Source organism: Acanthochromis polyacanthus, chromosome 4, assembly GCF_021347895.1.
Source record: "Acanthochromis polyacanthus isolate Apoly-LR-REF ecotype Palm Island chromosome 4, KAUST_Apoly_ChrSc, whole genome shotgun sequence".
NCBI lineage: Eukaryota > Metazoa > Chordata > Actinopteri > Pomacentridae > Acanthochromis > Acanthochromis polyacanthus.
The window spans coordinates 21,856,857-21,873,955 of record NC_067116.1 but is presented as its reverse complement, the minus strand read 5'-3'; the positions used below and the strand labels follow the sequence as shown (position 1 = coordinate 21,873,955).

Genomic DNA, 17,099 nt, shown 5'->3' with positions numbered 1-17,099 from the left:
TAGACAAACCACCAAGTGAAACACACTATTGTGTCTCTCACACACACTCTCCTGTATCCTGAGTACACCTGCGTTTCTCCAGGCCTTCACTCAACCATCTGTTGCAGGTCTCGTTTAAATCCGCTGTAGCAGAGATTCTCTCTCACTGCAGACACGGCATTTAAGACAAAATGTTAAAATTCATTTACGCTTCTGTGATTTCAATGTTATGACAAATGACTCAATAAAATTCATTACATTAAAATTCACATCATTAAACAAATCATGTTAGGCTAATACATAGTCAGTGCTTCTAATAGCTGAGAATTTATTTGAGTTGCAGCCGCTGTGGCCGGAAGATTGACATCCAACACTTGAGAGCTGGTTGTAAAACGGCACCGCATTAAAGACTTACTGTAAGACTTTAGGAAACAACCTGCACTTTGAAAGGGTGAAATAATAAATGGGACAAATTAGATCCGCTCAATAAATGACAATAAATAAAAGACAGGGGAACATTAATACATAACCGAACAAAGAAAATGATTAAAAACGTGCAAAGATAAAAAAAGAGCCATTCAAAATCAGCAACCCAGTGAAAAGATCAGCACCACCAGGAAAATGTCTCTGATGATCGAGACATTACACCAGAGAGGAATTAAAAACCATGCAGAAGAAGATAGAAGTCAGTTAACAACAATGGAAAATTGTCTACCTTTACTTGTCAAGCAAGATAATGAAAATTGTTTAGTCATGAGGACATCTTACTGCAAAACATGTTGATGGTCAATATTTTTTCGAAGACTAACGATTCAATTTTACTATATTTTACATTCATTCAGCAATGGAAAGTTTCTTCTAAATACTAAAAACTCTATTACCTGAAGTGAAAAGACTGATGCTAATTTCTAAAGTGACAATGCGAGTGAAAATAACACACTTAAGAAAAAATAAAAAATAAAAAATCACAGCACATGACAATTTCCTTGATTGGCACCACTGGAAGATTTAATGTGGTGTAAAACTAACTAAAACATTTCACTCCCTAAGTGCATATGTATGAGGTGTGAAGAATGCAAAAACACTTATCATGAGTAAACAATAATTTTGCTCTCAGAGGACGGTTATTGTCGTAGTGAAGCAATGCTTAAACAAACACGAAACTGAAACCAACATCCAAGACTTTGCCTTTGAGGTTTACTTCCTGGGCAGAAGAAACACAAACACGATTTGTCAACTCCTACGCGTCCTTCTTTACAGTAAGTGAATGTATTTTACAGTTTAAATTGTTATAGCCAAATATTTTGCGCATATGTTGTAGAGTTACTGATACAATAGAATTTCCAGCATGTTTACAAAAACAAATGATTTATCATTTTTGATATGACAGTTAAAGAGATCCAAGGATTTTTTCTAATTTGGCTGCAACATTTACACTAAAAAGGCAGAAAACTCATGAATACGCATACAGTGTAAGATTTTGTTAGAATTGACCAGAAGCTCTCTTCCCTGTTTAAAACAAGCACAGAAATATGATTTTTATTTGGCAGATCCTCTAGTCAACCAATTGTTTTATTTACTGTGTGCTTCTGCCAATATGTAAGACAGAAACAAAATTGCCTCTTTTTTTTGCTCTTGGGTGATGTGCAATGAGAAAAAGCACAGCAATATTTTTTAATGCACAAATTGTAATGAAAATTATTGTGCTGGATTCTGGGCCCATTTGTTTTCTATTTAAAGAAACACCATTGGTTAGTTTGTGGTTATGCTGTAGCTGAGAAGCAGAAGTGTCATACTGTAAAAATAAATAATACTGCTAAAGCATACATAATTATATAAAATTATTACACTTAAATAATCACAAGTGACAGAAGATGGCTAGACAGCTAGCTTGTATTAGCAATGAGCTTTCAACTCCATAAAACACAAATATATTAAATAGCTGTAAGTGAAACAACCCTGGTGAGCGGAATTTGAAAGCTGAAATGAGCTTTTTATAGTAAACTTGACTTATGTTTGCCTCCTTTCTGAATATGAAACATTATTGGCTGCTTTTTGGAATCTGCCCAAGTTGGCACTCGTTGGCCCTCCAAGTTTTGTCCTAAAAATAGTTAGATCTGAAAATATTTGCTTCTTAGTGATCTTTGATTAATAATAGGTGGAAAAGGAAACCTATTCAAGGGCAACTAAAACAAAAGCTGATATTAGAGTAATATAGTTAAATAAAGTAAATGTAGATGAACAAACTGTAATAAAAGATCAGGGACTCGAGGTAATACTTCTAAGGCTGAGGATATCCAGAGTTAACTGTGTACAGTAGCTACAACATGGTGTATCTGTTTTTCTTTTCCTATTCTCTGTGTGCTAAATAATGTTTCCCTGTTGGTCTACAAATTCACGGCATTGTGATAATCACAAGGCATGCTCCTCAACTCAACCCAGGCTTTCATTGGCTGTTTGCTTGCTTATCTGCTTTTTTCTTGTCCTTTCGAAGACTTGTTTATATAAAACCATTGAAAGTGGGTTAACTGGAAAGGCATCAAGGAGATTTTTTGAGCACAATTGCCTTTGCTTTAAACATAAAGAGAAGGAGAAAAAACTTTTGATATTCAGAGAGAGAATATAGCAGTGTGGAAGGGCATTAATCATTTACAAAGTTTGATTGTTTTCCAGAGGAGAAGAAACATACACCAAGGCCCAGGATAGTTTGTTTTTGTTATATTTAAAAAGATAGCGCAGCTTATTTGGCCAAATTGGAAATCCGTGGCTCCCATGCGATTAGTATAGCAGCAGTTTCATATTTCACAGCAGCCTCCTTCCCTCCTCCCTTTTCTGCCGTTCACTCATTCCCCTCCACTCACCGGCTCCTTGCTTTGCCGATCTCTCAGTACTTGCCCAGTGGCAATATACAACTGCTCATTCTTGCACAATAAGAGAGGGAGAGAGAGAGCAAAACAGGGTTCACACATGAAAGGGGACAATGATTCTTCTTCTTGGCTGCCATGATAAAAAAAAAAAAAAAACACTCTTTAAGGGCATAATTCTGCTTCATCAATTAAATATCAAACTAGTGGCTTCTCCAGAAAAGAGATGAAGCTATCACCTCTGTTCTCCAGGGTTTCTTTTCCAATGAAGCTCTGAGACTCAGATGAAAAGGATTTGTTCACACATGCAGCCGGTTTAAAAATAAAAAATAAAATAAGACTGACAGAGGAAAAATAAATCACTCGGAATCTTAATTGACCTTGTTAACCTTCACAGAGATATATTGATTACCTCGTATTAGTCCTGTTAAGTTGTAAATTCATCTGTGTAATTAGATGTGTATCCTTCCGAGACTTTTGCTGCAGAAACAGTTGCTTGTTTAATTGGTCCAAAAAAGGAGCGGTGGTCCTCAAGGACAAAGGCTAACACTGACACTCTTTTGATCCCCGTACTGTCTGGCGTCTCGACAACTAAAAAAATATTGCAATATTAGTGAACACAACACCACGAGCTTAGCAGGCCCACTAAAAACCATTACATTCCACTTAAATAGGCCAGGCTTAAGGAAGCGACAACTGTTTGAGAGTGAGTGTTTTATGTATGAGCTGGAGAGCAGAGATTGTGTCAGAGTTAACTCAAACACAGGCTGACTTTGAGGGACCTGGGCTCGTTAAGCCATTTCAGTTTTTGATAAGCAGGAGACATGACGAGTTGTGAAAGGACCCTTCAAGTTTAAACATGTCCTGCTTGGACTTATCACACGAAAACCTGTTAGCGCCACTTCTTGTTTCCAAACACGGTGTCAGTCCTGGGCCCTGTCTGTCTCTCTGTTCCTACCTACTGTGTCTTAACCTCTTCCTGCCCTGTACTTTCTGTCTCCTCTGCAAATCCCTCATTTATCTCCTCCATCTCAACCTCTACACTTTGTCAATCTCTCCCTGTTTCTGCCTGTCTGCCCCATTTCCTCTCTGTTTTATGCCATCTTTGTCTCCTCTGTGTCAGTTTCACTTCTTTCTCATTATTCCTTCCTCTTAGTCTCCACTTTCTCATATTATAAATTTTGTCTTTACTGTCTCTAATTCTGCTTCAGCCAGCTGTTATCAGCTCCTTTCCTTCTCTTCACTCTCTTCCTCGATGCAACACACTGCTACAGTAACCTACCTGTCCCCTTTTTCCTTCTTTCTGTCTCTATCTCAGCTGTCTGCCTCTGACAAGTGGGAATATAAGATCTATACCTACCACACTCAGGTTGACTGGCGTGAAGGGCTTTGGCACAGGAAGATCATAGAGAGAATTCAGCATGTCATTCAAGTCATTTTCCTAGGGGAGAGAAACAAACAAAAGGGGGGGGAAAAAAGCATAAAAACATAGGACACATAAATTTTATTTACTTGTTTTTGTTGATGTCACAAGTTATGTGTCAATCTTAACAACAGTGCTGGGACAGGCGCTGCTGCAGACCAGAGGGCAATCCTGCAGCGAGGCCTGAAGGGCTCGACAACATCCGACTGACATATGTTTAACGAGAAATGGTGAGGTTAAAAGACGGCTGAGCGTAGGGCTGCAGACGCTTATTATCCTGCAATGTTGATTTACGGTTGGAGAGCGGGCTGTCAGTAATTAAGCAGGGGTCCCCACTCCAAAGACAGGGGCTTTAGGAAGCCGCCGGAGAGCTAGTTTGACCACAGAACAGGCCATGAGATTATTCTTCCAGCATTTATGAGCACTCCGACAAGAGTGCTATTTACACACTCGGATCTCTCGCCGGAGAACTTGGGGGGGTAACTTGTACTTAAACTAAACTTAACTACTGTGAACATAGAGGTTGGATATTGTTTGTTTTAGCTTCTTTTTCTGTTGCCCTCTCGAAGAACTTTTTTGTTGTTGCTTGCGTGCAGAAATAAATGTGTGTTTTCTGTGTGTGTGTGTGTGTGTGTGTGTGTGTGTGTGTGTGTGTGTGTGTGTGTGTGTGTGTGTGTGTGTGTGTGAGTGTGTGTGTGAGAGAGAGGGAGAAATAGAAGCAACGGGCGGTCATATACAGTAAAGAGAAGCAGGGTGGGAGGGAGGGGTGTTAGGGTGTGTTCAATCGAACAGCCTCCTGTCATGAGAGGCTCAATGCTCACACGCATGGTCAGCAACACGGCCTGGGGAAACAGTTCATTTACCCCTCGCCTTAAACCCTCATCGCTCTTCTGTCTTCCCTCGTCTGTCAACATCTCCCTCTCGCCTGGAACGGACAGCGGGGTAAATAGAAACCAAATCATGCACACTAACACTTCAGTCACCCAGGATTTCCAGCAATCTTTCTGTCTCTCTCCTCCTCGCACACAAACCGCTCGCATTCTGTTTGCTTTCCTCTCTCCCACATTAGATTATTCTGGCGAACTCCTTTCAATCGCAGAATTTTGTATATGTATGCCGAATATTTCTGTGATGCGTTTGTGACTGTCTACTTTGGCGAGACACTTTGTCCTGATCACTGTTCTCAGAGGACCGTGGAAGAAGCAGTGACTACATGACAATTGAAAATGGTCCCAAAGCTCACTGCATCTCTCCCCTGCTCTGTTTCCCTCCATCCCTCCCTCCTTCCTCCCTCCCCTCTCTGCAGTCTAAACAGTGGAACATCACCTACACCCTATGCACTAGACGCTGCACATCTCCCCAGTTTGTTGCATATTTTACATTTCCCCTCCCTTTGCTCGTACAATGCAGTGAATAGTCAGGGGAAAAAGACTTTTGTGAAGTACAAGCATTTGTGTGTATGTTTGAGTGTGTATTTTTTTTCTTAACGATTTGTTTTCCAGTAAATCATCAGGAATAACTTCCAGTGTCAGATCAGCGTTTGGTCTGTGAAATGTCAACATTGTTGCTGCTAACAACAGGAGCCAAGTCGAGCCCAAGACGGTGAACAAAAACTTGCACACAAAAGACAACACATGCGGTATGCAGAAGAACAGAATGGAGGCAAACATCTTACCACAATACAGCTCCACAAACTGTGTGCTTGTTACTCCGTCGAAATATACCACTTTTTTTGTGTTATTTTATACAATGTTCATACATGTGACCATATATAAACGGATATATTGACACACAATTACAAATTACCTGTTGTTTTCCTAAGTAGTCTGCCAGTGTATTTAGCAGCTTGTAGTAGATTTCAAACCATGGTAGGTAACTGCAAGAGACAGACGGAAATGAATTAATGCAAGTTTGAATTCATTCTATCATCTACAATAAACAAGGTAGATGCGATCAATCAAAGCACATCAGTGTTTTACGCAGCAAAAATACAAGAATTCAGTTTCCAGATAACTTTACTGTGTGTTGCAACTCCATCACTGTGTGAGAGCGTCTATAAATAATTTCACCATATGACCTACTGCTTAAAGATCAAACGCATAAAGGACACTGACGACAGATTCTGTTCCCAGTTGCACCTACTCCAAATCACAAAGTCACTGCTCACTCACAAGAAGTAAATGCTATTTTGTCCTTATTATGACATTCTTTCATATCCAAGGCCCTCGCATGGTATGAATTCCTGTCATGTCTGCTCTTTAAACAAACAGTAAGAGAGAGTAGAAGAGGGGGGGAAAAACACAAACAATGGATTTTAGATTCTTTAAGAAAAGAAAAAACACCATAGCTTTCATGTGATGCAGAGGGATGCTATGGTTTACAAGCATGCTGCTCCCAGATGCACAGGCTTAACAAAAATGCAGCCCAAGATGCCTCCTGCCCCCCCTCCTCTCCACCTCCTCCTTCTGCCCCTCTCTCTGCTGCTTTTTATGTCCTTCACATTTAAAAAAAAAAAAAAGTCTTAGCCTTATGTTATTAATGTAAAACAAAAAAAATCATTAACAAGCTCAAAATAATTTATACTGCCATGTTTGTGTTAAAGCTAATCACTAAGCACACCCACCATAAGCTAAAAGCATCTGCAGCATGGCTTTCTTTACCAAGCTGACGTATTCTTGGCCAAGTCAACTTGCTTTCTCGGTGGAAGATGGCCAACATTTTCTTCTGGCATAAAAGCTGCGAGGGCTCAGTTCATTTAATGTTATGCAATCAAATAATAAAAACATGATATCCTATCAACTTATTGAATTTTTATTAAGTTTAGGGTTTTAACATGCAGTTTTAAACACTGCATGTATAATGATGCTGGATAAGAACTTCTTAGCATTGCAATTAAATAAACAGAGACTCCCATTAATGCTTCATTAACTCGCCTGGATGCAGGGGTTGAAAAATAAATTAGTGGCCAAATAAGCCAGTCAATCAAAAGTGGATTTTTCATTTGATCACCAAATTGAGGAGTACTTCTTCATGTCAATAAGTGTTACATGTAAGGCATGAAGACAATTATTTTATTCAAATTAAAAAGCAGATAAAGAGCTCTAATTTGCACTTCCTCAGTTACAAGATAATAAATGTAGTAAAGTTTGGAGTGTGTGGGTTTATAAGGCAGTGAAGTCCTGCTTAAGCAGTTGGCTGGAGACGGAGGAGTTTCCAGGGCATGGGTCACTGGCTGCTCTGTAGACTGGAATTAACAGACAACAAGAAAACAATAAAGTGAACCAAATGCAAATTTTCATATTGCTAAATCCACAAGGGGCCAATGACAGGCCGGTTCCCGGAGAAGTGCAGTCAAGCGCACCAATCAGAGAGGCTGACTGACCATTAGTCTGAAACAATCAGTCTCTTAACATGCCAATATTTTGACATCTGCATGAAGATTTACCGCAATCAGGTCACATTCGCAGGAGAGACTGAATCAAGCATGCGCATGTTAATTTACATGCTGACCGGATATCAACCTGGAGACCTATTTCTGCCACGTCAAACAGCATGCAACATAAATATCTGCATATGGGGTCAGTTTACATTTTTCCGCATTACACAAAAGTTCAGTCTGATATGCAGACTAAGTGGGAGAACAAAGTCTTTGTATTATCTTCCTCCTATATGCCTTGTGTTTAAAAAACAAGGCTTCTGGACATTAATCCTTCATTTTTCACCCTTGAAGGGGATGTAAATAAGACTCTTGCTGTCAGAGCTGCCGTCAGGCCTCACAGATCTCACAGTCATTACACTCCTACACCGAGGTGCTGTAAATCCTCTGTTTTAGAGGCAAACACATGATCACGAGTGAAGGCAGCCAACCACAAATTATCAATATTCTTCCAACATATTCCTATGATAGGTTACATATTTTTTCCATTATTTAAACGTAATCAAATGAACATAACTTAAAGATGCATTGTTTTCTGCTCCTCCTCCCCTCCCCTCCCCTGCTCTCTGTACATGCAAAGTTAAAGTTTGGAAAGCTGAGAGAGATACTCCTACTCGTCACAGTTCATTGCTCAGATCTGTTTGTGCTTCGCAAATCCTCCGATAGAGAGAGAGGCATCTATCACTGGAGTGCTCAGTGCGTGGGGGCCCCACAATCTCTCCTGCCATTCTAAACATGTCTTCTCAAAGTGCCATGCACTCAAAGAAGGAACCAGTTAATCTGCGACCCACTCACAGGCCGTGCTGATCTCCAGCCCTGACTCAGACCACCTGGCAGCATGGAAATATTCAACAGAAGACAGGCCCACAGAAGTGTTTTCTGCACTCATAATTATGCTAGTATGGACAGAAGCATGCAATGGTGCAGCTGATATAAACATTATAAAATGTCTTCTTCCGAGCACTCGACATTAACCACAATAAAAATTTAGACTGAAATACAACAAACCTACAAAAATCTCTAAATACTATGGTACTTAAAATCCTAGATTTTACTCTAAGCCTTAAAATGTTTTATTAAATGTTTTCTGCTGCCATAAAGTACCTGTTGGGTGCTAAGCATGACATTTACTCCTGTTCCTTAGATGAGTCTTAAATCTTATTTAATGCACTAGCACCTGTAATCGTAAGTCATCGTACACTTTGTAGACGGCTCAGTTGAAGATTGCATTACACCTTTACTTTCTCGGGTCAGGGGTTAAGTACAGGGAAGGAAGTGCCGATCCACTAAGTGACCACTAACCGGAGCAATGCAGTCTCTAAAATGCATCAGCTGGTACATAAAGCTATAAGGAGATGCAAATTTTTCCTCCAAATTACTAACATGATTACAATAAATCCTTCAAATGCAAAGGACAAAGAATGAGAGAAGATGGAAAATAATAGAAAATCGAGTCAGTTCTACTTGTTTTTGCGTGTGTGTTTTTTCTGTCGAAGGCTTTGCCTGAAGGGAGCGTGGTCCTTTTGGCCACGACTTAAGCAATGAGACTACAAAGGGCTGTCCACATAAAACTGTCCTACTCATTAAGGCACTTCCTCCTGTAAGCAGAGGTGACAATTTTACGGTCCCAGCACTTCAACAATCACAGACGCAAACTGTTTTAATTACTTTTATTTTATATTCTTGGGAAATGATAAATTAAATGAGTGTAAACCAGTGGGCCTGGGTCTTCTTTCATTTGATTTTAACCAGACAAATTTTAACTGATGCTGACTTGTTTAAGAGAAAATATTTATATTATCTGTTTTCTATCCATTTCTGTGGTTATAAATATTTTGAACAAAGGCAGCCTGTTGTCATTTCTTTAATACTGTCTTGCATAACTAATAAGTGAGGAAAAAAACAGCTTAAAGAATAATAAACAAGGATAATAAACTTTTAACCAAGGAACTTGCACGAAGGAATTTAATTTACACAATTCTCCCATTTCAAATATTTTTATCATTTTAATATTTTCACTTATCTTTTCCCAACGCAGTGGGGCTATTTAACATTTTTTCTTTTTTTTAAAAAAAAAAGGAAAAAGATCAGGAAAGAAAAACGTAACTGGGGAGCACACAAACATTTTTAAATGAAAAAAAAAACTTTCCTATACGTTATCTTATTATAAATGAAGCAAGCCATGCAAACTACTCAGAATGCGTAATGAATTTTATACATCATATGTCAAATGAATTAGCATGTCTAACTCAGCGAGAGGGACAGGGGAGCCTCTGCTAATTGGCAGCGAAGCTTCATGCATAATTATGGGCCAAGCGTCTTTGCTGTCGCACTGTGGCAGTAGCCAAATAACGAGGAGAAAAGAGAGGGAGAGACAGAGAGCAAGAGAGAGAAAGAGAGAGAGAGAGAGAGAGGAAAGAAAAACAAAGGCCATGGAAGCTGGCCGGGAAGGGTGGGTGGTGTGGGGAGGAGGGACACTGTTCTTCACAGCAGCTCATCAGGGCAGCGACAAACCCACGACTGTCCATCAACAGACACACACACACACACACACAGAGCAACACACACACACACACGGGCCAGAGCAGCACTTACAGGAGTGTTGTTTTACACCAACAGAGAAAAGGGAAAGGCTTTGTGCTTCTTTCCCAGTTTGTTGTTTGTTAAACTGCTTAATACATTCATTAAAAATTGATTCATTTCGTACTTTTTTTTTTTACTCGGTTTATATTAAAGTGCATAAGCCTGTCCACTGAGATTATCACTGGAGTGCTCTTTCTTTGTAATGGTAAAGTAATTACATCTGTAAAAACATTGTGTCAACATGCAATTACATGGGAATTAAATGATAATAGCCTTTGTTGGAGAGTAATTATGCAAAGAAAATGCAATTTTCCTGGGTTTGCTGTCCTCATTTATGTACGCTGTGATAGCAGAAATCCACCTATGAAATATCAAAAACTGCTAAACTTTTGGATAATTATAGGCACATCAGCAACATATTTGTGTGGGCAGATGAGAATATAAATTTGTTATTCTGGCATAGTGCAGCTTAGTGTGAAGTGTAAGAATGAATGAAATTGCTGTCAAAAAAACCTGTGTTCACTTCTAAGATCGGGTAAATAGATATTTTTTTTGTCATCAAATTTGATAAATAAATGCAGATAACAAAAAACTCAGTTCTGAGAGTAATCCATAGATAATTTGAAAAAAGGGCAGAACAGACTAAGTGTTGGTTTTGAACTAGTAAACACAGACAGTTGTGTTTGAACAAGTCTTTTCACACGTATTCTCTTGATTCAAAAAGGAAAATGTGAAAGGATACGTTGGCATTTGTGAAGTGCAGGATGCCCTTTGGCACATCCAGTTGTTTCTGTTTTGACATTTGTTAATTTATGGAAATTGAATAGGTTGATTCTTTTTTAAAAATTACCAATTTAATGACAATCAGTGTTAAAGACTAAATTAAATAGGATAATATGACTCAGAACGAAAAACAGAAAATGAGTACAAACTGCGCAAAAACAGAAAAACGACAAACTAAGGGAATGTGTGTGTTACCTGAGTAGACATATGCAGACCCGGCAGCCTTGGGTGAGTCGACAGAAACCAAACCTCTGTTTGCTGTCGATGTCCGTCAGCACAAAGGTGAAATTCTGCCCCACTTGATTCTGGGAAACCCTGGGAGACGACATGAGGGAGGCATGTTGTACACGCTCAAACACAACCAAACCGCAATCAAGCAAAGAAAATAAGTTGCAGTAAAACTATGAAATCATGCAAATTTAAATCAAAACGTAATAAAATTGAATTTTGGCCTGGCTGGGTCAGAAACAAACTGTAGACCTCAGACAAAAATCTCACCATGAACTAAATCTCCAGTCAGGATCCAAATCTGATGTCATATATTTCAAGTTTGACCGCTACAAAAACTGTAAAAAGCTTCTCTAACCCCAAAGAAAAATTCCAGCAAAGCTCAGTACAAGTCTGCACCACTAGATGGCAGCAGCTCAGCTTCAGTAAGAGACGGTTGAATCCTCCCCTCCCATCTATCTCTCTCCTCTCTGTCTCCACAATGGGAATTTTAACATGTCACTTTCCATGCTGAAAATAAGAGCCCGGTACTTTTCACAGACTACTGGCCTGATTGGACCTACACTATGTAAGGAAACACACTTCTTTAGATTCTGGACCTTTTCCACACACCCATGAACACGTTGCTATGCACATCACATCAAGTGGGCCTGTCACGGATGACCTCATCAGCATCATCATTAACGGAACTTGCTGGTATCATTATTATCATCATTAGCATGTCATCACCATCACAGCATTAACATTTTTTGGGAATTTTTTTTGCAAACAGCTGCTTTGTTTTTATAGCTATAGTAAAAACTGTACGCAGGAAAATGTCAGCTTTGTTATAACATTCAAAAGGCCACTTGCAATCGCACCAATCTGGACATGAGTATAATAACAAACACACTCATCATCATATTTTGAGAGTCAGTAAATTGGCAGGTGACAAAATCAGTGAGTGATGGTAATTTATAGTCCATCATAATAATGTGTGAAGCATAAAATCCCTATTTCATGTTCGTTTTTAAATTTCTCCTCAGGTGGGAGAAGACATCAGTGTGCATGCTATATGTATTCTATACAAATGAGGTGAAAGTGAGCTGTACCGCTAAAAAAAAAAAAAAAAAAAAAAACAAGGAAGCAGCGAGGGAGAGGAATCGTACCTTTCCACGTCAAAGGGAAAGCAGAACTTTGGTATCGTCTGAAGGACCTCCTGAGAAACCAGAACAGAGAAAGACACACATTGTTTTAGACAAACACACACATCAAGGATAAAACCAATAACAACCGTGTATTTCAAAATGAAAATCTCTTGGGCTTCCGCTAAGTGGGTGCTATCAACTGGCTGAACAAAATGGGGATTAATGCTAAATGCTACTGATAGCAATCTGACAAATTCTTCTCATCCCAAACACAGAAGCCTAAATGCACTTAATCCAAATGAATGGGCAATATAAACCACTTCATTTGGCAGAATGCACAGGGAAGGTTCCCTTTTCCAAGGATGGGGAGGGATCCTCGATCCACAGCTTGAATAATTAGCAGTTAATAAGTTCATCGATTATCAGGTGCCAAAGGGAGATGAAAGGATGAAGGAAGAGAGAAAGAAAGAGAGAAAGAGGGTGAGAGAGGAGGGGGGAGTCACAACACCAAGGCTATGGTGGCAGATTGTAGTGACAATGGGCTAAGCAGCTCTGTGGGGTTAAGAGGTAGGAGGGGGGTGGGGGGTACAAGCCTTCAGGGCTTTACCTCCCAACACCTCCCTTGTGGGTTGGGGGAGTGTGGGGAGGGTGAGGCTCTGCATGCTCTTGAAGCGAGGTGGGAGAGGAGGGGAGGGGGGCACCTTTCCACCAGCGGCATATGGATTTAGACAGGGAGCAGGAACAGAGCGGAGCACCATATGGGTGAGCCACTCCAGACCAGCCACACAGCCACCAAGCTCTGGGTCCCCGCTCTGTCTGTCGCTCTGTCTGCTCGTCTATCTGCCTGCTAACCTGGCCCAGAATAGGCACCAGGCGCCAGGTCCTTTTTGCCGTCTGTCTTTCTGCTACCTCTCTCTCAGTTCTGGCCAGGCTCTGCCAAGCTCAGAGACTAATCCTGGGGACTGGGTGGCTCTTTGCTATGCTCTGGCCTCTCTCGCCGTCTCTCCGTTTCGCTTTCTTTTGCTTGCCAAGCTCGACCACTGAGCCCAAGGTCTGTGTCTTCTTTCTGATTGGACACGTCCGAGCTGTGAGTGATGCTTCTGCTGCTCCATTTCTCTGCCTATCCATATCTCTCTCTCTCTCTGCCTCCCCCAGAGACTGATCCGGACGACAGGTTGGGTGTCTTCTGCTGCTGCTGTCTACTGTTGCTAAGACCTCGCCGTGGGGAACAGTCACTGATCCCCCTCCCCTGCCCCTCCTTATCAAAACTTAAATCTGCCATCCCAACGCAACACAAAACATCGCCACAGACACGCAAGCAACAGCAACAATGAGCTCCGACAGGAGGGGTGTTTGTCATATGTATTTGTGCATTTGAGTAGATGATGTATGCGAGTTCCTTCCTGCTTCAAGGACTTTATTCATTAAATGTGAGGGTGCTTAAGCCTGTACATTTATGTGTTTGTGTGTGGGTGGGTGGCTGCGTTTGACTGGGCTATATGCTTGTATGTGTGCATGCATGTGCCCACATATGGAGTGTAACGGAGGGGCTGGAGGCGAGGCGGGGGTGGGTGGGAGGGAAGTGGTTGTTTTTACTTATCAGGATCTGTGATAAAATTGAGAACTCAACAAAGACGGAGGGCTCGGTGGCAGAGGAGGTCTCCGTCTCTGTTGTGGGAGTGTGTGTGTGTGCGTGTGTGTACATGTGTGTGACTATGTCTTGGCGTGTGCGGCTGTAAAACTGTCACACACATCAGAGCTGCCATCGCTGTATGCGTTTGCTACTATTATTAACCACTATGTACGCACACCAATATGTTCCAGAGAGCCCTCCCTGGCGCACCGCATATGGCGCACAAACCCAAACAGACACACACGCACACACGTGCACACACGCATACACAAACACCCGCTTTCCCTGCAAATAAAAACATTTGACTTGCCAGATTTCTGAGTTGTCACTGCCCCGCCCACATCAGGTATCGGTGTTTGAGTGACAGTCGCAGGGCTGAAGAGACTCTGATCTCATACAGGACCAGTAGGAAGTGATGCGTTTGTATGTGTGTACAATGTGACATGGAAACAGCAGACATGTTTTTATATATATATATATATATATATATACACACACACACACACATTCTAAGCATCAGTCTGCGTACCTCAGGTATGCTGATGCTATACAGTATATACACATCTTTAAACAGACTGGACAGCTGAGCTTTGTGAGACACATCCTGAGACACAGTTTCAGAAAAAAATACCCCTTTTCTTCATCTTCCAACATATTTACATGTTTAGCAGTGCATTTCACTGTTGTAACTTACCATTCCTTATTGATAAATCTGTTGATTATTCTCTCAATTAGTCAATTTATTGTTTTAGTTCACCACAACTCTAAAATCTGAGGGGGTATCCTAAAATGGTTTTGTCCGACTTAAAGTCTGAAACCTACAGATATTCAATTTAGAAATGATATGGAGTACAGATAATTGAATAAATGTTTGTCATGTTTGCCAGAAAAATGTATGAATAGTAGCTCATTTTACCTGTAAATAGATGGTTAATGAATATTCGGTCAATCCAGTCTAATATATGTGCATAACTATGAGGATCATTCTTTTCTTATGCTGAGAATGGTTATTGGATCCAGAAATGCAGTGGCTTTGGTATGTTGCACATAGTTATTTGTATGTAATTTCAATACAAAAAAAAGAATCAAAAGGGAGACTGCCCTTTAACCAAACTATTATTCGACACAGCATAAGTCACCATTACCAGCCAATACGGTGGTTGAAAATCTCTGTCAGTCCACAGACTAAGGACAAAATAGTCAAAATACAGTAAAGATATATTAGCCAATATGCATCTATTCTTAAATATAAAACCCTTAATGGACACCACATAAACTTGAAAGATCAAGGTATGTTCTGAGAGGAACATTTCACAGTTGAAAAGCAAATTTATCAGTGCTCTCTTTTGGAAAACTATAATAGTAACAGGAATTCAAAATGACTACCTTGAAGTGCTGCCATGGCCGACTTCACTGTCCAGCTCTGCTTAGTGGTAACCAGCCAAACAGTTTTGGTGGAGATTTGTGATTGAAATCTGATAAAATGGATGTGAATGGATTTATTTTTTGTTACTTATTTTTTAATGAAAAACAGCATTTTAAAAGCAAAAACTTGAATTCAGGGTTAACCGACTGTCGGAGCCAACATTCAGCATTTTTCTGACTGTTTGTATCATTATTTTGTTTTTAACCAATTTATGAATGAAGTTTAGTGATGGAATGTGAGTTACTCCAAATTTTTACACCAGAATTTTCATTTTTACAAAAAATATGTATTTGTGGCAAAATATTTCATTGTCAGAAGTTTTCATTGGAACTATTTTTATTAAATTAGAAATTAGTTCCAGATGCGAAAGGATGTTACCATTTGATTGAATATCTGCCTGGCTAGATACCAGTAGAAGTGACGGAGCACATATATATATTTTTTGTACAACTCAATCGACCCTTTATGCTGAACTCACTGTTGCTGTTCCAATATTCCTTTCTGTTTAAACCAAAGAAATAGACTGCTTGTATGTGATTTTCCATTCTCAGTCGTTCTTTTCCTCATCTGTCAGTCTGTTTTCTGTTTCCCATTTCCTACATCATACCTGTATTACTGGTAGCTCAGGCATCTGCAGCTCTCTTCCCATGACTGGGCTCTATACCATAGGGATATCTAAACACGCATGGCACAAAGGGGGTGTTCTTCCACACTTTCTTAGTACAGTAAGCACACATGCACACACACGCAGACACATTCCCCCTGCTTGCCATTTTCCCAAGACAAAAGAAAAAGAGGCAGCTAATATATTTGCAGCTTTGCGAGGGGGGTAGGGGGTGAGGGAGGAATCTGCTGCTAGGCTGGGCTTGGCAGACACTAGTGCATGTGTGTGTGTGTGTGTGTGTGTGTGTGTGTGTGTGTGTGTGTGCTGTTTATCCTGAGTGGAGACAGGGGTATCACTCAGTGAGACAGAATGCTCTGGGTTCCCCCAGCGGACGATCCTGCTATCACTGCACCACAACACTACAACAGTACACAGCAGCACTGTGCAGCTTTTGCACGGTACCCCTGCAGAATAGCACAGTACAGCAGGGAAGAGCAACAAACTTTGCAGCACTGGGCGACACGCTTGCTTTTTTTTTTTTTATTATTAAAAAAATAGGCCTAAGCTTCACTTTTATTCCTGCTCTACCCTAATTCCTTTAGAAGTAATTGGGGTGGGATGCGCTATATATATGGCAGAGCATTACACCAGGTACCCGGGGAACTGGATATGTGACAGATCGTACTGTGTGGGCTTGGCTTGACTGTCTCTAACACACATATGTATGCGCCTCCTTTATTGGCCACTCACCATGGCTAAAAAGGGGGAAAACCAGCTTTCAAGATCACAGCAGGCAAGCAGGATGATCTTAACCAGTTAAAAAATGCGTCCTTTATAAACGTATTAAACGCTAAATTCTGCATCAGCCACGGTGTTTCATTTTGGGTGTGAACTTCATGAGCAATATTCACTTTGCCATATGCTTTTAAATAGAGAGAGGCAGAGAAGTGGTGCACAAAAATGTGTATAAAAGGAGGGCAGGGATGAGGATGTAGTAAAGTGGAAAAAGTATT

General features: G+C 40.4%; 1 protein-coding gene across 2 annotated transcripts in view; it reads right to left on the bottom strand.

Moving 5' to 3' along the window:
- The window catches only part of dennd1b (DENN/MADD domain containing 1B), a 107,080-nt gene that overhangs the window by 52,324 nt on the left and 37,657 nt on the right, over window positions 1–17,099 (bottom strand). For both annotated transcript variants that reach the window (XM_051946689.1, XM_022209179.2), the window contains exons 4-7: window positions 12,445–12,494; window positions 11,264–11,383; window positions 6,073–6,142; window positions 4,204–4,284 (exon numbers count right to left, since the gene is read on the bottom strand). In XM_051946689.1, coding sequence (XP_051802649.1) covers window positions 4,204–4,284; window positions 6,073–6,142; window positions 11,264–11,383; window positions 12,445–12,494 — 321 coding nt within the window. The remainder of the gene's footprint in view (window positions 1–4,203; window positions 4,285–6,072; window positions 6,143–11,263; window positions 11,384–12,444; window positions 12,495–17,099) is intronic.